Source organism: Camelus ferus, chromosome 8, assembly GCF_009834535.1.
Source record: "Camelus ferus isolate YT-003-E chromosome 8, BCGSAC_Cfer_1.0, whole genome shotgun sequence".
Taxonomy (NCBI): domain Eukaryota; kingdom Metazoa; phylum Chordata; class Mammalia; order Artiodactyla; family Camelidae; genus Camelus; species Camelus ferus.
Window position 1 is genome coordinate 10,143,483 of NC_045703.1, and position 26,602 is coordinate 10,170,084.

General features: G+C 35.3%; 1 protein-coding gene across 1 annotated transcript in view; it reads right to left on the reverse strand.

Moving 5' to 3' along the window:
• The window catches only part of COL19A1 (collagen type XIX alpha 1 chain), a 323,156-nt gene that overhangs the window by 217,183 nt on the left and 79,371 nt on the right, over positions 1–26,602 (reverse strand). The window contains 2 exon segments of the mRNA XM_032484458.1: positions 19,760–19,804; positions 22,072–22,116. Of these exon segments, the coding sequence (XP_032340349.1) occupies positions 19,760–19,804; positions 22,072–22,116 (90 nt within the window).

The window sequence follows — 26,602 nt, forward strand, 5'->3', positions numbered from 1 at the left end:
TCTTACTTTTCTTCCCACACTTTTTTATTTATTTTAGCCCCTCCCTGAATGTGAGAACTTTGTTAACAACTCTATAGGTATCCTTCCAAATTTTTTTCTCCAAATTCATATAATCATTACTGGATACACACACACACAGATAAACATACAATAATCTCATCTTTTTTTTTTTTGCTTTAAAAAATGGTTATTTTATATACACTTTCTGCATTTTTATTTTCTCTGCCAACATTACTGTCTATAAATCATTATGCAGTACAATCCTAATTTATTCTCCACAAAAGTTCTATAATACTATACAATATAGATGTGCCATGATTTGTTCAAGTGTTTTTGTGTTAAAAACTATTCACTGTTTCCACTTTCCTGCTACTACAAATTATGCTGCAGTAAACACACATGTGATAAACTTTACATAGATCAGAGTTTAAGGTTACACATTAAAAATTTTTAAAAATAGATGTTGCCAAATTGCTTTCCAAAAGAGACTGTAGTTCTGAACATACCACTAGCAATGTATGGGAATGCCTTTGTCCTTGAATCACATTTAGCAACAGGTGCCAGGGTGATGGTGTGAAGTCATAATTCATAATCGCTTTAAATTACATATCCCTGACTACTAGCGTATCTGAGACTTTTATATATTTGTTAATATTTGGGGTTTTCTCTTTACTAAATTACCTAGTCATATATTTTGTTCATTTTAAAAATTAAATTGTTCACCTTTTCTCATCCATTTTTAAAAACTTTTAAAAGTACAAATGTTAGTTGGTTGTCTGTTAATTACATTGTCATATTACCAGAATTATCATTTTCTAATTGACTTTGATTATAGTCCTTTACAATTGAAATGCTTAATTTTTATGTCAAATACATTTGTCTTTTATTTCATAGTCTCTGGGTTTAAAATCTTGGTTAGATATACCCTTGTCCCTAGAATATTTACTGTTTTGTTTTTTGATTTTTACTGTTTAGTTTTAACTTTTACATAAATCCTTTGTCCATGTGGAATTTTTTTTTTGTATAGTGTATAAGGTATTTTTTTGTATGAATAGAGTCAGTGGTACCAGCACGTCTGTGGAATAATCCATCTATTCCTACTGAATTGAAACACAAAATCTATTAAATTAAATTCTCGTAAGTTCAGGGGTTAATTTCTAGACTCAGTTTTGTTCTACCTATCTTTATACTACACGTTACAACATTTATATTATTATGGTGACTTTTCAGAATGTTGTAATGTCTGCCAATGCAAGTTTACCATTACTTTGTTCTTAAAAAATTTTGGACTATTTTCAAGTATTTGTCCATATAAATTTTAAGTAATCTTATCCAATCTCAAAACAAACTTGATAACACATCAGTATTTTATTTGTATTGCATTAAATTTACATATTAACTTTGAATTACTGAACTTTTAATATTGTAACTTTTTAGAAATGGTATGTATATTTACTTAGATCTTATTTCATATACTTTTACTTTCTTTGTATATACCATATTCTTTTCTTATGCAAAATTTCCCCCATTCTCATTGCTTTTATCATTTATATTAATAGAATATTTCCTATTTATATTTCTAGATGTTGTGACTAAGATAAAGAAAGTTTATTATTTATTCAATATATTTCTGGTAACTAACCAATTACCCAAATCTCTTACAGTTGAAACTTTCTTCCTACCAAAGTCTCTTAGGCTTTTTAACGTATACAATCCAGGTTTCAGTAAAAAAATATAGATTTATCCCTTTTTCCCAACGCATAAAAATTATTTAATTTTCTTGTGATGCAATGGTGATGCCAAATTTACCTCACTAGGTTCTAAGTCTTAATTTTGCTTGTTTGATTTCTAATATAGTTTTGCCTTTTTTTCTTTTTCTCTTTTTATTGAAGTATAGTTGATGTACAATATTATATGTCATGGGCATACAATACAGTGATGCAAATTTTTAAAGCTTATACTCCATTTTAGTTATTTTAAAATATGGGCTATATTCCCTGTGTTGTACAATATATCCTTGTAGCTTATTTTATACATAATAGTTTGGACCTCTTAATCCCCTATAGTTCTGCCTTTTTAAAATAATGTTTGCTGTTGAATTTTAGTAAAACTATTCCGTCAGTTCCTATTCTACTTGGAGATTTGATTATGAATGATTATTGCATTATTCTATATTATCAAACGCTTCAGTGTGTATCTACACAGTCACATCAATTTTACATTTCAGGTGGTTGATATCGTTCCTTACCGTGCATCACCCTTGACTTCCCAGTACTGATATTGCTTTTGCTGAATTGTTGAATTCTACTTGCTAACGTTTTATTTTTAAAACACATATCTATATTCATAAATAAAACCTGGTTATAGTTTTCCTTTTATTTTTTACTAGGTTTGGTATTAAAGTTTATGCTGACTTCTTTGAAGCTATCTTTTCTTTGGTCTAAAATAGTTTAAATAACATCATCTAGATAAAACCCTGCTGAAAAAACTAGTCTTTGTCCCGTATTTATTGGTAGATCTTGAATCAGCTCTCCAATTTCTTCCACATAATTAGCGAAGTCATATTTTCCAGCTATTCTTGGTAATTTGTTTTTACCTTTTTGGGAGGAAATTATCCATCTTTCTAGGTTATCAAAATCCTTTCCTTAGAAAGACACATAGTAGTCTTTGAGAATTCTTTTTGTCCACTTATTATTTGTGGTCAAATTTATATTTATAAATTTCTTATTTTCATTTCACCTCATTTCTATTTTTTATTTTCTATTTCCTTAACTGAATTTTATTTATTTATTTTATTGATAATTTTATTAAACCAGATTTTGGATTTATTTATTCTTTTAACAATTATTTTTAAAAATTTTGTTGGAATGATATTCTGCCATTTGTAGCAACATGGATGGTCCTAGAGATTATTATACTTAGTGAATGAAGTCGGACAGAGAAAGACAAATACTTTATGATATCACTTACATGTGGAATCTAAAAAAATAGTACAAACTAGTGAATATAACAAAAAAGAAGCAGATGCACAGACATAGAGAACAAACTAGGGGTGACCAGAGGAGAGAGGGGAGGGGAGAGGGGCAAGTTAGCAGTAGGGGGTTAAGAGGTACAAACGACTGTGTATAAAACAGATAAGCAACACGGACCTATTGTATAGCACAGGGAATTATAGCCATTATCCTGCAATAACTTTTAATGGCATATTATCTATAAAAACACTGAACCACTATGTGGTACACCTGAAACTAATATAATATTATAAATCAAATATACATCAATAAAAATTCTCATCAATTTTAATGATTATAGTTATTAATTCCCTTCTACTGTTTTATTTCAGTTTATTTGTTGCTTTATTATTGTATAAGATAAAACTTATTTCCTTTATTTTTACGTTTCCTCCTTTATAATAAACAGATCTTGCACTATGGATTTTCACTCACAGTAGAGCTTTTTCATGCTCCATATATTTTGATATGAAGGATCTTATTGTCCATTGATCTCTAGGAATTCCCCTTTTTATTTACTCTTTGGTTCAAGGTTTATATTTGGGAGTGTTTTTCTTCATTTCTTGGTTTCTTTATTATTTTTTAAAATGCAGGAATGTGTCTTGCAAAATGTCTGCTCTTTGAACTTATTTTTCCCAAGGAATTATAATTTTTTCTAAATAGTCTATGAACATACAAAATAATTCTCTATTGGAGAACTGATTCTCCTCCTCTGTCTCTGTCTTTGTCTCTCATTTGATAGACAGATAGGTAGATAGATAGATATCAGCAATCAACCGAAGTGAATGAAGATGTAACAAAATCTGCAGGTGTCAGCTCAAATTAAACCTGAAATTTCTTACTTTTCTTCTCAAGAACCAAAAGAGGAAGTGACCGTGGCAAGGCCGTCTGTTGACTCACACACTGATCATGTACTATGTGTAACATACGTAGAATCCCTCAGAATTCTTGTGACAGTTTGAGGAGGGAGATTACAAGAAAAGACTTGACGTCTGTCTAGTAATGATTGGAATTCAGATCAGTAAATTTGAGTTCTTTTGTAAACATGACTATGGCTATTTAATAGCACGTAAAACCAGGAATTCACCCCTTACGCGTGATCAAATGCTAAATCTCATTTGACTAATAAAAGAACTGGCTCCCTTTCTTCCTCTTTTCTCTTCTTTCTTTAATTGAATAAAGGATAAAATAATTTAGATTAAGCATCCTTAGGACCTAAACCAAAAGCAGAAGCCTAGTTACAGACCAAATCCATTTTCCCTCTTAAGCTAAATGTTTCAGTTTCTATGAATTGCAATAATAAAGAGAATACAGAGTTTCAGAAGTTTCTGGGAAATGCCAAGCAAAAGACTGAATTAAAGTCTTATTTATACCAGCCTGAGACTTTCAAAGGGATGCTGGTCTCTCTAATCTTTTGTCTGGAGACTTCAGATGGGTCTTCTAGTGGGAAGACTCTTCCAGAAATATTAAGGTTCCCCACCGTATTGCTTGTGTGGGGGTTAGACGGTGGTGCCCTACCAGGGGAGAGTGAGCTGAACTGGCCGCTCAGAGGGATCCTCTTGTGGTTCCTTCCAGGCAATTCTCCTGGTTGGCTATGCTTCCCAACGCTGTATTTTAGTATTTGAAAAGCTCTTTCCTGCGTTCTTCCCTTTGGAGGTCTCCGCTTTTCATTTAGTTATACAGTACACTCCATCTGGCCCCTAACCCTCTTGTATTTGCTCTGCTCTGGGCCTTTATAAATGAACTATTCCATCTGCCTCTTCTTTGTTCTGGAGAACCACCTACCTTTCAAGATTCATGAATAAGCCCTTCCCAGCTCCCTCCCCCAGGCCAGGCAGAGGGACGTGCTCCCTCCTCTTCCTTCCCTGGCATCCTCTATAAACCACCCAGCACTTCACACACACTGTCTGAAACAACGTTTTGTCCCTTCCATCTCTGTTACACTAGTGCTGAACACTCTATCTTGTACAGTGTAGATAGTAAATGACCAAGTAAATGGATGACTGAACAGACAAATGGGGTCTAAAACCTAGCATGTGTTTTGAAGGAAACTTCAGCATTGTGTTTGGTTAGAGTTGGCACCAAACTGCTTTGAAAATAAATTGAAGGCCTTTTAATTCACTGATTCTAGCTAACTACCCTTGAGACCAAGGCAGACATTAAGATAGAAGAGGACAGATTAAGGACAGATAACAGCTCACAGAAATTAGCCACAGATATGAATTTCTGAGAATCTTAGGGAAGAAGAGGCCTGGGTCCAACAATGTCTCCTCATTTAAAAAATATACCCCAGTAATGAGCAAGTTGAATATTCCCTGGCATAATTCTAAAATTAGTTGTTAAACTAACTGGTTTTAAGCTCTTGGCAAAGAATAAGATGATTATCAAGAAGGCATCTCATGTCAAAAAACAAAAATCATTCAAATGCTACAAACTTGGCTTATGTGATTCAGTACATTTAACAAAATTCTTTAGGATGTGTTAGATGAACGTGGGTTAAACAGTGTGAGGTAAGTAAATGGTTAACTATACTCATTTTATATTCATTTATGTTTAGCTGTCACAGAAAGAGTACTGCAGTGGTGTGTTCATCTTATTTAACACTTACATTAGTTACTTAAAGACTCAGAATTTATGTATACAAAATCCGTCGCTGTCACAAAGCTGAAAAAAGTGACTGTTGTAATAGATGTCAAATTAAGAGTTAAAGTTCACAGGTAGAAGCACCAAGCTAAAATCCCTAAAATAAGAGTTAACTCATATAAATATAAACACATACATTTTGATTTAAGAAAACAACTCCCTGACAGTATTACAGACCTTTTATGCTTTGAGATTCATTCCAGTTCTAAACACTTGTGATCCCAGAGGAAACCTAGCCTCACCCTCTCCTTTTACAGACGAAGTTTCTGAAGCCACCATGCAACCAGCCAACAGCTGGAGCCAGGACTGGGACGTAGCTCTGCTAGGTCTAAGTTCCTTCACTCTATCGGACCATCTGTATTTTTCACTCCTCAGACTCACTAGATGGACTTGTCCACTGGTGGGCATCACCGTAGCAGTACCTGATAAGCCAAAGCATCATAAGAGGAAGGCTGTGAGGACTGTGGGGCTGGGGGAGGAGGGCTACAGCTCTGTGAAGCACAACATGGAAACATTCAAGAGAAGGCACTCGCCATCTTCAACTCTCCAAAAGCTTGTCAGTCCTTGAAGAAGGAACAGTCTGAGAATGCATTCTTCCAAAGGGAATAAATTAGTCAAGCTGGGATAAATTGGCCAAAATATCAGAGACTAGATTCTGACTTAAAATAAAGAACTCAGAATTGTCTGTTATTAGCATTAATGAGCAGAGCCTAGACCACCTGTTAAAATCCAAATAATGGATGAAGGTCAACGGAGATGACCTCCTGAGTTCCCTCTAGAAGAAAGAACCCTTGATTCGACTTCTGTCTAGTGGGTGCTATTGTGTGACTCAGCCCTGTGATTTTCAGCAAGACGCCAACTCCATGAATCATCTATACACACAAGTAAACCTTACGTGGGAGTGAGGACTACTACAAGTGAGCCTTGGAACACAGCCAGCGGGTGAGCCATCTGTATTGCTACACTCCACCCCAGTGCTGGACAAGTGTGAGTACTTAAAATAACATTCCACAAAATGTCTTCCCAAAGCATTCACGTTTTACCATTTTGCCATTATTGTTGATCTCATGGTATGTTCATCAGCAGGACATGCAGAACATCAAGAAAGAATGCAGAAATGACAAAGCAAATATTAATCACTTTTTGTATCTTGTCTCCTTCATCCTCTACTGCTTTTAGAAAAGGTGATGGGAGTTACTTTCACAGCTTAAAGAAGATTGTGAAATGAAATAATGCCTTTTGCAGCAACATTGATGGACCTAGAGATGATCATGCTAGGTGAAGTAAGTCAGACAAAGACAAATATCATATGACATTACTTATATGTGGGGTCTTAAAAAATGACACAAGTAAATTTATGTACAAAACAGAAATATACTCATGGACATAGGAAACAAAGTATGGTTACCAAAGGAGAAAGGTGGGTGAGGGATAAATTAGGAGTTTGGGATTAGCAGATACAAACTACTATATATAAAAGAGATAAGCAACAAGGACCTATTATATAGCACAGAGAACTATATTCAATGTCCTGTAATAACCTATAATGAAAAGACTATATATATGTATAACTGAATCATGGTGCTATACACCAGAAACTAACACAACATTGTAAGTCAAGTGTACTTCAGTGAAAAAGAGATTGTGAAGATCAGCAAGAAAAATAAGAACTAAGAATAATTTCTTTAAGATAGTAAGCTAAGAAGCAATGGACGATCATAAGCCCAGACAATTACTTGTCGCACAGACTGTCCCTGTACAACATACACGAGAACAGCAGCTGCACTCACACCTCTGTTTTCTGTGCAGTGGAATCCTGCTATTTAAGTCTGCTGGGCACACTTGTTCAGCAATTACTATACAGTGAATTGCTTTTACATTGACTGGGAAAGAAGCTCACATGCCAGTGGCTTCTAAATAAAAATGATGCACCTGTCATCCAATATTTAGTGACACTGAATTAATTATTTCCCTACCATCTGGAATCACCTCCAACAAAGAGATTTGGTTAATGAAGGATATTTATTAACTGAGATTTAGTGAACGCAGTGAGCAATGATGACTATTTGATGATTATATTAAGCAGAGGCAATTGCTAGATTAATTTTTAAGACTATTTATTTCTGCAGTTTTTCAAAACCACATCTTTTCTATACATGAATGTTTCTGTCACCAAATGTGAGGGTTGCTTGTACCTCCCTCTTAATCTAAAACCCAGACTCATTCTGGAATGCTCTTGGAAGGGGGTGGGGAGGGGAATTGCAGAATAGATCTCTCTCGTTATTGAGTCCAAAAAATACTTGGGATCTGTTCATGAATTTATACGTTTATATTAAAACTTCTCTTCCCAAAACAAAACAAAACAAAAAAACACTTCTCTTCCCATCTCAGAGCTATCTGAAATAAAAATAGAAAGAAAGTAACTTGAAAAGTGAATCAGGCTTGGATGGGATAAAAGCAAAACAAGTCGGGAAGAAACCCATAGTGCTGGCAAGATTATGGAGAAGGGGTCCAGAGGAGAGTGGAGCAGGGTGAGACTACAGCATGGGCTGACCCTGAGAAACTGGGCAGGAGGGAGGGGCTCAAACACAAGAGTGGGACACCTGAGACAAAGCCAGAGCCTGGAAAGAAGAAATAGGGTACTTGGAATAAAGGTAAAAGAAAGAGCAAAATTCAGACAAATTGTAAACCACCCTTTTAGCATACTCAGCCCCTACTAATGAGGAAAACTATCCAAGGTCAAGTTGTCTTAATCATCATATAAATGATTACCATGCCTTTTCTACTTCTCTCTCATTATGTGCCCCAAATTTCCATATTTCTTTGTCCTTAAATTGCCTAAAATAATTACTGAATGAATTTCTTTACAAAACCAACCTAAGGTCACTGCTATCAATAGTTTCAAAATTCCACTGAAATGGTAACTAATAATTATGATGCAAAACTCAATAGCCAACCCTTAACACCAGCACTAAATTAAAAAGACACTGTGTAATATTTGGTATTAAAAGAACTGTATTGGGGGGAGGGTATAGTTCAGTCATAGAGAGCATGCTTAGGATGCATGAGTTCCTGGGTTCAATCTCCAGTATGTCCATTTAAAAGAAATTTTTAAAAAATTTTAAAAATTAGTATAATAACTGTATTATTTTATTTTTGAGAATAAGAAACTAAACAGTGCTTCACAAATAATGAAAAATTGAAATACGTTAATCAATTACATCTCTGCATGTTTTAGTATACTATTAAACATAATCTTGTTTTATATATTGTCTTTTTGAAAACCCAATTCCAAAAGTCATACATGTGAAACTAATTTTGATCTCTAACTCTATCTCACAAATTCAATAGCCAGAGTCTAAAAAAGTTGGGTTGATACGGAATTAAGTGAATCTGAATGACAATTACTGAACAACTTCAGAAGGTTGAAAAGAAACACTCAACCTTGTCTACACTAAGCTCCTCCAGCATCGAACTGATCAATCGAATTCTTCTATGTCCTCAGCATTATGTTGGGTGTTGGAGATAAAGACGTCAACATTAGTTCATGAAGCTACTAGTCTATTGGGGGAGACAGGAAAAAAATGTCAGTAAATTCCTAATTATAACTTGTGATAAGTGGTATAAAGGTGAAGTATAGTGTTAAAGGTATAGTGAGAAATTAAACAAAAGAAACTGATTGTGATTGGAGGAGCAAGAAAGCCTCCCCTGAGAAAAGCACTTTAAAGATGTGCTAAGTGATGGAAGTTGGCCAACCAGAGGGAGAGAGTGTTCCAAGCAGGACCGAAGAACAGTTCTGAGGCAGGAGAGAGGTTGGCGAGTTCAAGGAACTGAAACCAGACTGGTGCGACTAGCCAGAAGGAGAATGGGGGGAATGACGGGGGAAATGAGTTCAGAGAGGCAACTACAAGGATTTGGGATTGACTTTAAAAAATGGGAAGACATCCCATGCTCTTGAGTTGGAAGAATGAGTATTTTTTAAATGTACATACTACCCAAAACAATCTACAGATTGAATGAGATCCCTATCAAATTACCCATGACATTTTTCACAGAACTAGAACAAATAATCCTAAAATTTATATGGTATCATAAAAGACCCAGAATTGCCAAAGCATTACTGAAGAAAAAGAATGAAGTTGGAGGAATAACCCTTCCAGACTTCAGACAATACTACAGAGCTACCGTAATCAAAACACTGTGGTATTGGTGCAAAAACAGACATATAGACCAATGGAACAGAATAGAGAGCCCAGAGATAAGCCCACACACCTACGGTCAATTAATCTTCGACAAAGGAGGCAAGAATATACAATGGAGAAAAGACAGTCTTTTCAGCAAGTGGTGTTGGGACTGGACAGCTGCATGTAAATCAGTGAAGTTAGAACACTCCTTCAAAACTTAACTCAATATGGCTCCAAGAGTTAAACACAAGACAAGACACTATAAATATCATAGAATAAAACAGGCAAAACATTTTCCGACATAAATCTCAGCAATGTTCTCCTAGGGCAGCCTATGTAGGCAATAGAAATGAAAGCAAAAATTAACAAGTGGGACCTAATTAACTCAATGAGAAGCAACTAAATGTTTTAAGCACAAAGAGCCCATGCGTAGTTTTGTAAACATCCATCTCTATAGTTAGAGAATCGATGAGAGAGGAGCAAGGGTGAAAGCAAGAAGAGAATCATGAGTAAATAAAATCATGATAAGACATATATATTATATATAAATAATGTAATAAAATAAATTAATAAGGCTTGGTGGTATTGGGGGATATGGAGAGAAACAGACAGGCTCAAACTGCAATTTAGAAGTAAAATCAACATTGGCCAGAAATTTCAGAACATTGCTAAATAAAAATGGTGATACCTTCGTCTTGTTCTTGATTTTAACAGGAATTTCTTAAATAGTATATCATTATTGGCATCAGTCTGGTATTCCTTAGGAAATGTAAGACATTTGCAGCTCTCTGTAAAAGTGAGCTTGGTCTATACTTTTATTTTGGGTCTTATCTTAATCAGAAATACTCTCCTCTCGAGGACTCATGCTTGCTTTGGAAGTTGGTGCATTGAAGTGTCTTTTTCTATAGTACATGCCTCCTCAGCTACTGCCCTACTGCTAATGCCTCTTTCACAGTTCTTGAGAGGGTTTCCTGTGTATTTGCCTTACTTTCTCAACTGCAATTTACTCTTCAACAACCCCTCCTAATGTCTAACCTTATTATTCCACCAAAATTACCTTTGCCGAAGTCACCAGTGATCTACATGGACAATTTTACTTGCTCAACTAGGGAGGCAGTGAGTTAGAGCTATTTAAAGATGCTGGCCAAAGTATGCTGGTTCTGCATTACAGGTGCTAGCTAAAACAAATTTTTTTAAAAAACCAGAAACAAAAACAGATAAGAAGGACTTAAATTTCCAACAAGGGGAATGGCCCAATAAAATATTATATATTTATACAATGAAATATTATGCAATTATTAAAAAACAGTACTTTAAAAGACTTTAATATCCATTAAACATTACAGCCATTGATGCTTATTCTCTTTTTCATGTCTCTTTTTTTGATATTTCACTTTTTCTATGACCACTATTAAACGATGCAGTGATAGAAGGTTAAATATATTTGACATAATCTAGAGTTATTTACCAGGACTGTGAAGAATCAGGAAAAGGGCACACCATCAGTGATGACTAACGTTAAGCCTCTAGCTTGGTTATGGGATTACCATTCCACTCCCCAATTGCCTGGTACCATGGCTAATTGAAAGTTGGCGTCGTTACCTCCATACCAATTGGCATTGGCCACAGATAAATTGCTGTGTATTTTGAAATCATAGCTATGATTCTACACCATCTGTTCTCTTCATTTTTCAAGTTAGTTGTCAAATTAAACAAGTAAGCCCTTCCTAAAAGTTGCTGGAGTTTCACATGTCGCCAGGGTAAATGAAACAGTGGTCCAACATGCTGACGTTCAGTGGAATTCTACCAGGGGAACCAAGAGAGGCTTCCCGGGAAGTGAGGGGACAAATCAACAGTTGTTTTAGTGATGATGAGAAACTGATATATTTATAATAACAGCAATTAACATTTATGCATTAGTTTTGAATGCTAGGCATATTTGCCAAGAAAGCTTTAATAGAGAAATCCTAAAAATACATTTCAACTCTGACCTGCTTTTTCCAGTTGTTCTGCTCTCAGTATTACTTTAACTAAAATTAATAAACACCTGAGACTCTGTGAAAGTACTAAATCATTCTTTGGTTTAATTATTTGATACATTGCATCTCCCCACTCCCATTTCAATTAAGAATTTCATTTTTCTGTAATATTTTCCTGTTACACATAAAGCATCTCTACCATTTCAAATACAGAAATATCAAAATATTGTTTGACACAGTTTCTGAGTCCCAACATGTAGCTATAACTTTAAAAATTACACTGCAATTCAATGAGACAAGGAGAAGAAAATGAAGTTGCTAAATCTATTCACTCTTTTCACTCTGAAGTAGAGTTTGTTATACAAGAATAAGAAAAGTTTATTTCATTTGTGTTCAATGTATTATAAAAAGGGCTCAATTTTTTACCCCTTCATGTAACCACACCCCTTGTAATGTGACTTTGCAGCTTGTATCATCAAGAGGCGGCATCTAATTCCCCACCCCCGAATCTGAGCTGGAGTTTGGGATTTGCTTTGGTCAACATAATGTGGCAGAGTGATGGCCTGTTATTTCTGAGCTGGGGTCCTCAAGAGGCCTTATATACTACTGCTTGCTCTCTTTGGATCCCTGCCTTTAACTTGAGAACAAACCAGGATAATTGCTAGAGGATGAGAGACCATCTGTAGAAGACACAATGTCCATCACAGCCCAACCTAGACCTGCCACCCTCAGCCAACATGCCAGCTGAGAAGAGACACACAAGCAAACCTAGGCAAGACCAGCAGGGAGCAAAGAGTAACCAAGCTAAGCCCAGGCTAAACTCCTAAGCTGCTGAAGCATGAGTTAAACAAATGAACACTGTGTTAAGCCACTAAGTTTGGGGGTCATTTGTTAAACACCAGTAGCTGACTACTACATCTTTTTGTCTTTTGTTTACTTATTTAGATGAAAAATTAGGAAGTAATATTAGGCAAATAAAAAATTAGACATAATTATATCAAACCTACTTTTCTCAAAATATAATTTTTTTTTCATATTTTGGCTATTGGGAATATTAACAGTACCTTTTATCGACTGAGCACCTTTTATTTACTAGGCATTTATTTTACTCCTACAGCAATCCCATAAGGTAGGAATTATCTTTATTTTATAAAAAAAGAGACTATAGTAAATAAAGCAAAGAACATGTCCAGATTCACACAGCTGGCATGGCCAAGCTGTATTATAAAGAGAGCACAGGAAGTGTGAATCCCTTTATTCTATGATAGGTCACTCTCAGCTCCACGATGAACTGTTACATCTAGGCTCTCTCTGGAGTAGTATTCCAAAAACTAGGAAAGCACATTCTCTGATGAATGACCTAGATGCTACCCCAGAAGGTTCTGAAGAATAATTTATGCATATTATATAAGCTTACTCACTTGGGCTTTTTCTCATTCTCAACAAATTTGAAATGGCAAAGATACCACAGCTACCCTTTCAAATTCTCAATTCAAGCTCTACATGCAATTACCATAACAAAAACTGAATGGAAAATTGACTCATGTAAAGTGAAAATGTCTTCCAGTATAAAAGGTCTTGTTTTATTTGAGGCCATCCTTGCTTTTTTTTAGTAGCAAATGAACTACTGATTGCCTTAATGACTATAACCTCATGATATTTAATGCTAGAAGTCAATATTTCAGTTACTTATCGGCAGGCAAAACTGTTATTTGTGGCACTAATATAAAAATAGTCAACTTCTAACTTTTGTGGCTATGAGTTAAATATAAAATTTAACTCAAAACCACATCAACCTATGAGAAAGAAATCAATAAAATGCTACTGAATAAACCATCCATCACTCATTAGCCTAACATTTATGCGTCAGGGCAATATATGCTTAGTCACAGGTGCTGATCCAGTTTGGATGCTGAAAATAAAAAGCAAAAGAATAACAGGAAATGGATTCTGTGTTGCTCCTTAATATTCACTTGACTGGAAGCCAAACCAAGGAGACAAAGCTCTGGAGTAGACAAGGAAGGACATATTCTAGCAAGCATTTTCCATTTCTCCTACCACATCTTCCAAAGCATTCACTGAAGGCAAGAAGTTACACACCAGACCTAAAATCAACCCCTAAGACTACATGTCTATTTTCTTTTAGACTAGTCTATGAAGATTTGAGTGATGGCATCTGAAAATTAAGAAATAGTGAATGACTGGATGCCTGGCTTAATTATAAATAACCCAGAGAGTTCTGGAGTCATAAAGCATACTTGTACTTAACTGTACATTACAACTGACGTTTTAATAATTTTATTCATTTGAATATCACATTTTCTACAAAACTGTATTATAGATTATATTACCTTATACTGCAGCAATATAACACAATAATATGTGGTTAAATAAATCAACTAAAGTAGAGATCAGTGAGATGTTTTTCCAGAGGATTCTGTCAGGTAGAAATACTTGTGGCAGCAATAAAACCTGAGTGATAAATATTTAAGCATAATTTTCTGATTTAAATAAATAGATCATATGGCATTTCAGGGCCTAGATCAGTCTCTGGGAACAACAAGACAATAAAATTCACAAATCACTGGAAATTTATAGCAACCAGTTTTCTAAAGTTTTAAGAGATGAATTAAAGGAGGAATCATATGCACTGGTTAGTTTTATGGTTATGATTATTATTATTAGTTTAATTCAGAGTGGAAGAAAAATCTGTGACCCAAATGATCAAAGTAGGTAATGCCCATACGTTTAAACAAGAGTAAGTCAGAACGTGCATAACCATGAACACTCGAGTATGTTAATGATTGGACGCTGTCAACATCTCCTTGAGCCATATAGTTCATGAAGAAAAGCGATTTGGTTGTTCTTTTTTCTTTTCACTAAACGTACAATATCTTGAAGAGCCCAGATCATTTTCATATCAAATGGAGAACTTTCACACTAGCTGAAACATCTTAGGTCCTTGTGAGGATTTGCTAATATGTGTGCCCATGTCATCTTAAATGTCACTCTTGAATGAACTGAAATTGACAACATTTTAGCTACAAAGTGTCAGGAAAACTGTGGCCTGGGTAACAGTTGCCACCGGATGCTTCTCTCTCACAACTGTGTGATATTTAATAATAAAGTTCAGTGGGGAACAAGTTTAATGCTGAAGAAGTCAGTTTTCAAACTTAAGTTAGTGAGGGCTTGAATGACAGCATAAAAAATAATGATAATTTTAAAAGCAAACTAAATTCCATGATCTGAGATAATTACTTAAAAATATTGAATTCAAATCCTGAAGTCCCAATTTATCCCTCCCCACACCTTTCCTCCCCGGTAACCATAAGTTTGTTTTCTATGTTTGTGAATCTGTCTCTGTTTTGTAAATAAGTTCATTTGTGTCCTAAATAGATAAACAACAAGAACCTCCTGTTGTTGGAACTGTATTCAATATCTTGTAATAACCCGTAATGAAAAAGAATATTAAAAGGAATATATATGTATAACTGAATCACTATGCTGTACACCAGAAATTAACACATTGTAAACTGACTTTGCTTTAGTATAAAAATATTGAATGCTATTATGAAGCAGATGTTTACATATGCCTTTCTATTTGCTTCTTTTCATGAATGCAATGAAGAACTATTATTTTATTATTGTTATTATTATTATTATTATTATTATTAATTAGTTAATGGAGGAACTGGGAGTTGAACCCAGGACCTCATGCATGTAAGCATGTGCTCTACCAATGAGCTGTATCTACCCCTCTACCACCAAGTAATATTCTTATATTCACAAAGATCTAAAGTAAAGACCTGGGCTCAGAGTTCAGGAATGAAGATCACTTTGTGGAGCCCCTGTCAAATGGCCTTTTACTCAGGTGATGTTCAGAGCCTAGTTGCTGTGTTGACCTTTGGTCATACAACCAGTTTGCTTGGCTGCATCACTGCTGGGAAGGCTGACAGTCTGAGGAGAACCATCACCAGAGTGGACTCTTCACCTTTTTTTTACTGCTGGTAGTGGCCACATAGCACCTACAATAATACTGAAGGAACCTCAGGAAAATCTCCCAAGGAAGGGAGGCTTAAGACCACACCTGTGGAAACAGAGAACCAGAATGCAGACCTCAGCTGCGGGTCTATTCTTTAACCACAACATACACCTTCTCCCTCTTGCCTCATGGGCTACACTGTTAGAGAGCCCGGTCCAGGGATCCTTGAGTGATGCTCAGCTGACTGGCCAGCCAGGAGCGGGGCTGTTGGACGGGGTCATTCCTGTATGTCTACCTGATATACCAGCACGTGGCAAACGTGAAGAGCGCTGTCCTCTGGGAGGGTCCCGCCAGCACGAGAAATTAATCTTTGACAGAAAGAACCATCCCTTCAAGTAAGTTTCCTTTCCAGACTCTCCTGGCTGAATTGTGTTGACCAGGGTGATGAGGTATGAGTTTCTGCCCTGTCATAAGTTGCCATAGACTCAGGAATATGCTTTCATATCAGATCCTCTATACTTTTTCAAGCTTCGTGGGTTCTTCTGCAGACCGGGACAGCATGTCAACACGCTGAGGAACCCGAGATAGTCGGGCTGGAGTTCAGTGGGCCTGAAAGCTAGCTTTCTAGCCATAAAGAAAAGCAGCAGATTTCTCTACTTGGTTTATAATGGATTATAGAAAGATTAACTGAAAACCATCAGATAGTGTTTTCTCATTGACAATTGATAGAATTTTTTTTCCAGTCTTTAGCCATGTGACTTTGGTACATATATCTCAGAACAATAACAACCCTCTGAATTATTTTATTTTGCAACTAGTGAATTGTGTCATTTGTAACAGTTAAACTTAAAACACAGTAAAGGCCACAATAAGGTGTTAAAGAAGAAAATTAAGCCTTATTTTCATTATTTTCATTATACTCAGCTTTCCACAAAGACTTGAAATTCAAATGAGACTTTCTTTATTCAGAAAACAAATTATGTTGTAAGCAGGCCAAGAATCTCATTCTGGTGTCACATAAAAATGAGTGCTTCACATGAAAAGATGCTCAACATCACTAGTTATTAGAGAAATGCAAGTTAAAACTACACTGAGGTATCACCTCAACACCAGCCAGAATGTCCATCACTAAAAGGTCTGCAAATGATAAATGCTGGAGAAGGCGTGGAGAACAGGGAGCCCCTTCTACACTGTGGGTGGGAATGTAAACTGGTGCAGCCACTATGAATAACAGCATGGAGATTCCTTGAAACACTAAAAATAGATTTACCATATGATCCAGCAATCCCACTCCTGGGCATATATCCAGAGAGAACTCTAATTTAAAAAGATTCATGGACTCCAATGTTCACAGCAGCACCGTTTACAATAGCCAAGACGTGGAAACAACTAAATGTCCACCGACGGATGATTGCATTAAGAAGCTATGGCACACAGTATAAACAATGCAAATTACTCAGTCATAAAAAAGAATGAAATAATAATGCTGTTTGCAGCAGCATGGATGGACCTAGAGATTATCACACTAAGTAGACCTGAGCTAGGGGTCTAAGTCACTCAGACTGAAAAAGATAAATATCATATGGTATCACTTATATGTAGAATCTTAAAAAAAAAATGACACAAATGAACCTATTTACAAAAGAGAAAGACTCACAGACAGAGAAAACAAACTTATGGTTACCAAAGGGGGAAGAGGGGTAGGATAAATTAGGAGTTTGAAGCTAGCAGATAAAAACTACTATATATAAAAGAGATAAACAACAGGGTCCTAATGTTTAGCACAGGGAACCACATTCAATATCTTGTAACACCCTATAATGAAAAAGAATATATAGACAATATATGTATAACTGAATCACTATGCAGTACATCAGAAACTAACACAATATTGTAAATCAACTATACATCAATAAAAAAAAAATCAATGAGTGCATCACATACTTTTCTTATTAAGCTAATCTAGAAACAAATTAGCTAATCTAGAAACAAAAACATGATGGCAATTATTTAATCTTATGGAAAAATACATGTGGTCATGTATCATAGTATGCAGCAAGTAATACTGAAAAAACTCAAACATTCGATTTATGGTAAATAATAATCAAAGTAGAACATATTTTTTAACATACGGCTTATTATCTGAATTTTATGTTTGACTATAAACCATTTGAATTGTTATTCTCATTCAATATATTATCTTTTCTATTTGATATTTTATTTATTCCTGATTTCTCAACCATATTCTCCATAAATATTTCCATCTCATGGTGAAATTGATTATTTGAGGGCAATGGTTAATAGCTATGAGGAATTAGAAGGGAAATCTTTGAAGCCAAATATATTGAGTGTTTTTCTATACCTCATAGCCTGTGAGAATCTATTTACTACTGAGCAGTACCAACTTGTGCACATAAAATATCAAAACAACCACTAAGATTTTCATGAGATGGCAACTTTAAATTACAGAGAATATATCTGTTTCCCTTGCTTATTCTCTCTTATTCCTCCAGGTAAAGTCTTACTAATAAAACAGGAATATGTGTAAATAAAGCATTTATTTACAGCCATGGCCTTGCAATGACTGTTTTTCTAAAGCAAAAATATTCAAGAGATTCCTAAGAATGGAGACTCGCTTTAAAAAAAATAGTCATCCCATGATGGACTTCAATTATATGATCATTATACAGCCATTCTTTCTTCTCCCTCACAGTTCTGTGAGGAAAAGCAACAAGCAAGTAGCTTACAACATGTGTAATTTGTCTTATAATTATAATAGATGCTCATTCTGTCTACAAATACTCATTGAAAAAGCAAATAACTGACGATTTCCCAGAAAACTTCAACACAGGGCACGCAGTCTAATTTGAGATTATCTCTTCCCTTTTCTAGCCTTCCTTCTGGCTGTCCAATTACATGACATTTGACAAAACAAAGGAATAGTACTCTTTTTGTTCTATTTGAAAAGAAAACCAGACATATGAAATGAAGGAGAATGCAAATGACTGTGTAAAGGGAAATTTTAGAAACTAAGACACTTTTTTTCTCTGTACTCACAGTACGAAGCTGTGAGTTTGTAAAACAATGATTGCACGAATGGAGGAGTTAAGTGCTCTCCTCATTTTATTTTATTTTATTTTATTGAGTTGTAGTCAGTTTACCATGTTGTGTCAATTTCCAGTGTAGAGCACAATTGTTCAGTCATATATGAACATACATATATTCATTGTCACATTCTTCTTAACCGTGAGCTACCACAAGATCTTGTATATATTTTCCTGTGCTATAGGATATAATCTTGTTTGTCTATTCTATATATACCTGACAGGTATATATAGAATAGACAAACCCTCTCCACATAGGTTTTCTTTACCTCTGAGTCTGGTGCACGGTAACCTGACTCTCTATAACCCAGTCTGCGATATTGCTCAATCCTTGTGGATTTCCTACACGTTGCCCCTACCTTTTAAACATTCTCTGTATTAAACTTTTTCACATCATTCTCTTTTGAGTGTCCCATCCCTTTTCTACTGGGCTTTGACTGGTACAGTTAGTTCAACTTACTTATTTCCTCAGGGAAAATTCCACTGATGAACTGGGTACATGTATAAACAAAGGATTAATTTAAAGACTTGGACACTTTAGTGAGTGCATCAATGATGTTATAGCACAAAAATACAATGCTTAATAAACATTAGAATCATTTCTGTATCAATGGAATGATTTCACTAGAAATGTGTCGAAATAACTACCATCCAAACAAGTTTAGAAAGATTTCTGATTTCATCACTGTGTTGTCTACCGTAAGTGAAGCAAGTGTTTTAACTTACTTCTCCATAATCATTAAATTGCTTTTATGGAAAGCACAAAAACAAGTTAAATATTCCACTTCAAAATATTTTCAAGAATACAATTTATTACTATATTATTACAGACAAATATGTAAAGAGAGATCTTTACCTTTTCACCAATTTCTCCTTTGCTGCCTTCAAAACCTTGCTCTCCCTGCAGAAGAAGATTATAATGTATGTAATGATAGGAATACTGTTTTTAACACATATAATTATTACAGTAATAATAATGGCTTCTACTATTGAAAAAAATCAATAATTGTATAAATTAAAACCATTTATCAAATGTAAGCTTTAAACCAATATTATGTTACACAAAATATAAACACTTCCAGGGTAAAAGTTATAGCTTCACTACTTCCAATGCAATCCTATCTCCATAAGCATGAATTTCTCCATCTATAGTACCTTTCTCATAGGTGTTTCAAGAATTGAATACATCGAATACTAAGTTAGCCACTATTGTTATTATTACCATCATTATTTATTTTACCGGATCCAGTAGAAACATCCTTCTCAAGCTGACTTCTGTGGAATACCATTCCAGGGAGAGGTGTGTGATGAACAAGGTCAGAGTTCCAGCCACAGCTCTGACACCAGCAGGATACTCTCTGCCACCCAAGCCTCCTGCCTCTCCATCACAGAAAGGGGACTGGCTCTCAACCATCGTATTTATTCTGAAAGGTATGAGCCCCCTTTCTTCAACTAAAATCTCTGTGATCTGACAAGCTTATTTTCCCACTTAATTCTGCACAGATATTTATGGTACTCATGTTTCATTCATATATTCAACAAACACGCACTCATGACAATGTAGCCAGCAAGAGAGTGTTGAGGATCGGACACACCCCTCCGCCTATAAGAGGCACTCAGTAAACATTTCCTGAATGTATCAAAGCCAGAGATGAAGGCTTTCTTATCTCCAGTTTTTTCTGCAGTGCCTCAAGCAAGGTGACACTTAGTAGAATTAAAATTCATGCATTAGAAAAGGAATGCCAGCCTTTTACTCTGTGTATCATCTCTGTGTGTATATTATACATATAATCAAATACATGAATATGTACAAATACACACACATGATTAAATGATTACTTCTGCTTCATCTACCTTCAGAAAAATTACCAGGAAAGAAAGTAAGTTAGCACTGTGGCTTATTTGCCACTTATTTGCATGGTCTTTTTTTTTTTTTTTTCCTACCATTTTTTCTAAAGTACAGACTTCAACTTGATCTATTAATTCAAGCTGACACGAAGCTGCTAAATGCCCCCAGTCCATCAGCCACAGTGTCAGCAAAAAGCAGCCACCACAAACAGCTGCTGGAAAGTCCAAAACGGTTTCCCAGCAGATAAATCTACCCATCCCTTGGCTTGCAACTCACTCACAGATGCAGCGCATGCTGGATCCCTGGGTTTTGTCAAGAATTGCTGTGAAGAAATGCGGAAGCTTGGCATTTCATCACTGCCTGTTCAATTTTATCTTTATCAAGCGAGTAAAGGAAGACTTTTCAAAAGCTGTTCACTACATATAAGAACATAGCTTTTTTAATGGTAATTTCCAGCTACAGAGAAAAACCTCGATTCAACAGTAACTTCTGACTCCCTGAGGCTAAGATCTGTAAAACTTTTCCAGAAAGTAGAAATGACAGGCCTGGCTTTGGTGGCCATCTAATATCGCATCAACAACGCTCTCCCCTGCAGTGGGGTTATCTGGGTGGTATCGTGACAGCTGGCCCCACCTGAAAGGGCTCCCCATTCCTTCAGGAAACCAGAATAAATAAACAAATGTGTTTCCAATAATGCTGGTCACATCCAACCCTAGTCCTTCTCAGAGAAATCAGCCCTTGACAGTAAAGGGGTGAAATGAAGTTCACCTTGGTAAAGAGAAAGATTCTAGGCACCGAAAGAAGCACTTTAGCCAATTAAAGATCCTTATTAATTATGAATTTATTATCCTGAAAGAGATTATTTGGAAGAGATTAGTTGTAGCATTTTTGTACTGTTTAATACGTCATGCCATTGTAACTATTACGTTTAGCTCAATCTGGGCTATACAAAAAGGAAGATAGAGAAATAACCACAGACAGGCAAAGGCAGTGAAGCCTGTTCCAGTCTTCATTTTAGACTCGTAACACTGAAAACATTTCCAGAGCAGGCAGGAACACGCCCAGGGCTTGCAGAGAGCATCGCTGCCCGCTGCCCCGGAGAAGCATGTGGCTAAACCTCTCTGACAACGCTCTCCCCTAGAGTAGCTCCTTTGAGAAGGGACCGCTTCCATGGGTTGTCTTTGGAAAGAAAGATCAGGTGGTGGTTGATTCAAGGAATCTAGTGTCATCAAATACATTTTCTGAATCTTCACTCTACTATGTGCAACTTTCAAGACGTTAAAATTCTTAGCTAATATGAAACATTAAAAACTCTTTACCTTTTGACCAGGTAAGCCTGGAGCTCCACGTGGACCATTTTCACCCTAAAAGATGTACATGGAATACATTTTATTAGCCGTGAAAAACATGTGAATAAAGACATTTTTGTGGTTTTTAACAATTAACTCTAGGGTTGTGGGGAAAGGTAGCCTAATGCTGAATGTTAAAGTGCAAGGGCTTTGCACACATCTCACACCTCCCAACTCCAGAACCAGTACTTTTGTTTAGAAAATAAGAAAACAAAGGCTCTGAGAGATTCGGTAACATGCTCAGGGTCACCCAACTAAGGGCATCACCTAAGATTTGAATTGTGGTCTCTCTGAATGCACAGCCCGTGTCTTCCCACGTGCTACTTAGTGTCCTTGATTTCATTTTCTCTCTTTCAGACGTCTAGGTGAAATGTCAAAGCCCGACACAGGCTTTCTATGGGCCAGGCACTGCTCTCACACAAACCTATCCAGATGGTTTACGGTCAGGAGACAGAACTGAAATTCCAGTTTACACACTTCATCTCTGCACACCTAACCAGCCCCCGACACTGTCTCAAGGAAAAGAGTTAATTCTAGCTTGTAAGTGAGTGATCGCTTATCTAAAAACTATATACATATATATATACATATATATTTATATGTGTGTAATATAGAAATATATATTTTAATGTGTGCAATATATGTGTACTATATTTATATTATAAATTATAATATATAATATCATAACTATTTATAGTGTTAATAAATTTAATGTATTTATAATATATTTTGTATAAATAATATATAAATATGCATTTAATGTATTTATTATATATTTATATATAAATAATATATACACTTAATATACTTACGATATATTATCTATTTATATACTATTTTTATTTATATATCTATTTATATACTATTTATATATAAATAATATACACATTTAATATATTTACATTTACATTTAATAAATGTATATATATTTACAGAAAAATAGTATATAAATATACATTTAATAAATTTATAATTTATTTATATATAAATATAATTTAATATATTTATAATATATTTATGTGTTTTAGATATATAAAGCACATATATTTTCTTGCTTATTTCTGTTGATTGCCTTTAGATCAATTTTGAAGACATGCCCAGTGCCATTTTGCTTGAAACAATTCCTCAGGAGAATTTCCAGTTCTTTCCATTCATCTGGTTCCTGTGTTGGGTACAAAGGTTTTCAGCAGATGCCTATCAGTTTCCGTGGCTGGAATTCACGGGCCATCTCTTTGACAAGTCTGGTTTGCAAATGGCACATGATCTAGAATGAGATACTCCTGGGAGGACTGTGCACATTCCCCATGGAGCCTTAGGAATTCAGCTGCTTAAAGGAACTGACTTTGGCTCCCAACTTTCCAGGTTTAGAAAGCTCAAAATAAACTAACAATTCTATTCACTTACTTTATCCTTAGCAAACATAAGTCTTAACTTATTTTTATTAATTAATTATTTAATTGTTAAATAATAAATTACCAAATTATTAAAATTAATGAAATAATAATTATTTGTTTAAATAATAACTTTATAAGACAACAATTTTTTAGGCATTACCTACAATGAAGTTAGATACCGCATCTTAGAATTTTTTTTAAAATGAACTACAAATATATGAAGATAAAAATGACATCTTCATATTTTAAAATAGTAATAATGTATTCTGTTTCAATCTAAAGAGATTCTTCTTATTTCATTAATTAATACTTTTTTTGGAAATTTTAGTCATTTTTTTTCCCAGAAGTGTGCTGCTCTATACATACACTCATACTTTAAAGACCAAGGCTTTTCTTTGATTAAATTATCTGTGTTCCACAGTATAACAGGCTATCACGACAGACTATTCTGAACACTAAAGGCAAAACTTTGTTGCTAAGTGTAAGTCAGTATTGAAGCATCAACAAAATACAATGTACTCATCTATGTAATGAATATACTTCTATTAGTTTAAAAATTGTTACAGTTCTAGACCCCAGGCATCACACAAATACGTTAGAAACTTCCCATTTCATTTGATAAAGTGATGGTAAAACACATTAGTTTTTTGATGCCAGGAAACATCCTAGGAAATTGAGCTGCTGTTACTCATCGCAGAAGTATGTCCACTTGTCCATAAGGAGCTGAATTATTTTCACTGGTTGGTCCAATATAATGTTTTATCTCATATTACAAGTTACACACGATCACAAGATACGGCGTGTAATCCGGTAAAGTACACGGATACAGTATACACTGCCAAAAATACTTTTTGCAAAAAAGAAAAGCAGTTTCAGTAGCTCCTTCTCCTCTCTTTTGCGTGCAGCGTGCTCCTGAGTACCAGGTGCCCTGAGGACTGGCATCTAAAAGCCCACCCAAGGGATACGTCAGGTTAGAGTTACATCCACTGTTGACTGGGTACCAAATGCTGTGATAGGAAGGATGTTTCTCTCTTTAAAGGATACAGGTTTTACAATTGTTGTAGTTAAAATGTGCTTTCCTATGGCCAGTGATAATTGGTCCTTAATTAAAAATTTGTTTTGTAAACACAATTCTAATCTCCACAATAACCCAGTGGATACCATTGGTTACTCTCATGGGAAGAGTTGGTTTCACATAACACAACAACACATGGAAGATTTTGAGATCCTCGGAAACTTTTGAAGCTTAAAGTTTGCAACTTGGATGTTCAGAAATCTATTTATTTTCTTCTCATAGATTTTCTCAAAGTTACCAGAGATGTCCTCCCTAGAAACTTACCATCTTAAATCATGTCATTTTTCTAGTCCCTGAGGGATAAATTAGCATAGTTGTTTCTGATTCTATCTCAAAAAAAAGTTATTATGGAGCATAACAACTGAAGGGGAAGATAGTCTTAAAGAGCAAACTTTTAGGGGGAGGGTAATAGCTTAGTAGTGGAGTCCTGGGTTCAATCCTCAGGACGTCCATTAAGGGGGGAACGAAAAAGAGTAAAATTTTGCATAACAGATTAACAGACTATGGTGTTTCTCTCAAGACTTTATCTAAAACCTAATTTATGTCAACAGAACGAGCGCTTCTTTACTCTGAAGCACAGTTTCAAAGTGCTGGTGCCCCATGAAGCTTGGGGTTGAACTGGATTCTATCAAAAAAATAAATGCCAGCTGAAAATTACCGGATGAGCAGACATCAGCTGTGTTTTTTTTTTTTTTTCCTAAACTCTTATTGCTACTTCTTGTTCTCAGTCTTAAGCACAGGAAGAAATAAGAAGCTTCTCCTCTGGCCTCCAATCAATATTTTAGCCCATTACTGAAGGAAAACTACAAATGATGTTTCCCATGGCGACCGTAACTTTCCAAAACTTGTTTCTGAGGCATATACTTTCTATTACAGGTTTTTTCATCCAAGGGCCTGGGTCCATTTTCTATTACAAATTCAAGCTCCAGATGGGAAATGAATGAATATGTGCAACATAGTAAGTAGAGCAAAAGCTAACATTGCGGCTGATAGCATTGTTGCCCTGTTATTGGGGTTGCCATCGTACTTAGCATGTCTTCAGCTTCACAGAGCAATCTACAAAATCCTCTCCAGAATTCAAAGTAACCTCTTTGGGAGGCTTTTGGGAAAAAACGTAGGTGTGATTTAAGGACCAGCTGGTGGCTTTCTGAAAAAACTGTTCAAAGGATTTCATTTTACCTCCTTTTGCTTCCTGCACATTTCCCGGAAGGAAGCACAGCTAGGCACACCAGATAAATTACGAGTTTTCCTGATTTCTTTGACATCAGAATCAATGTCTTTTCTTATTCAGGACATATATGTTGTCTGAGAGATACTTAATAAGAAGAAATACACACCCCAGAGCTGTCGTTTGCAAACCTAATGCCCATGAGACCAAGAAAAGAAAGATAGAAGATACTGACTGGTATATATAAAATAGATAAACAAGTTTATACTGTATAGCACAGGGAACTATATTCAATATCTTGTAGTAGCTCACGGTGAAAAAGAATGTGAAAATGAATATGTGTATATTCATGTATGACTGAAGCATCGTGCTGTGCACCAGAAATCGACACAACATTGTAAACTGACTAGACTTCATTTAAAAAAAAAGGCAGAGTAAGCAGGTTTAAAATTAAAAAAAATCCTAATAACTAGACCTCAGCCCAGAAAATAAAAAGTTACCGGCTACGTTGTGATAATATTTTTCTTTAAAAAGTTAGGCATTCAGCCTTTGATTTAAAAGTCTGAGATCCTATTATAACACTGTTTCCATATTTTAAAATGTAATTTGATCTATCATTTCACTTATTGCAAGTTTTCCAGAAACCTAATCTGCTGGAGTTTAGTCTACACTTGGAAATATATCAAGAGTTTCCCACTAATTAATTCATATTCATTAAGAGAAAATTTACTTCGAGTGCTGAGTGAAATAGCTGGAACAAACATCTGAAGTGGAATGCCAGAATCCTAGCATGAAAACCAACAAAGGAGGCAGCCAAAAGGAAATCTGATTTTGATTCTGCGTATCGCTAAACGTGACTTCCAC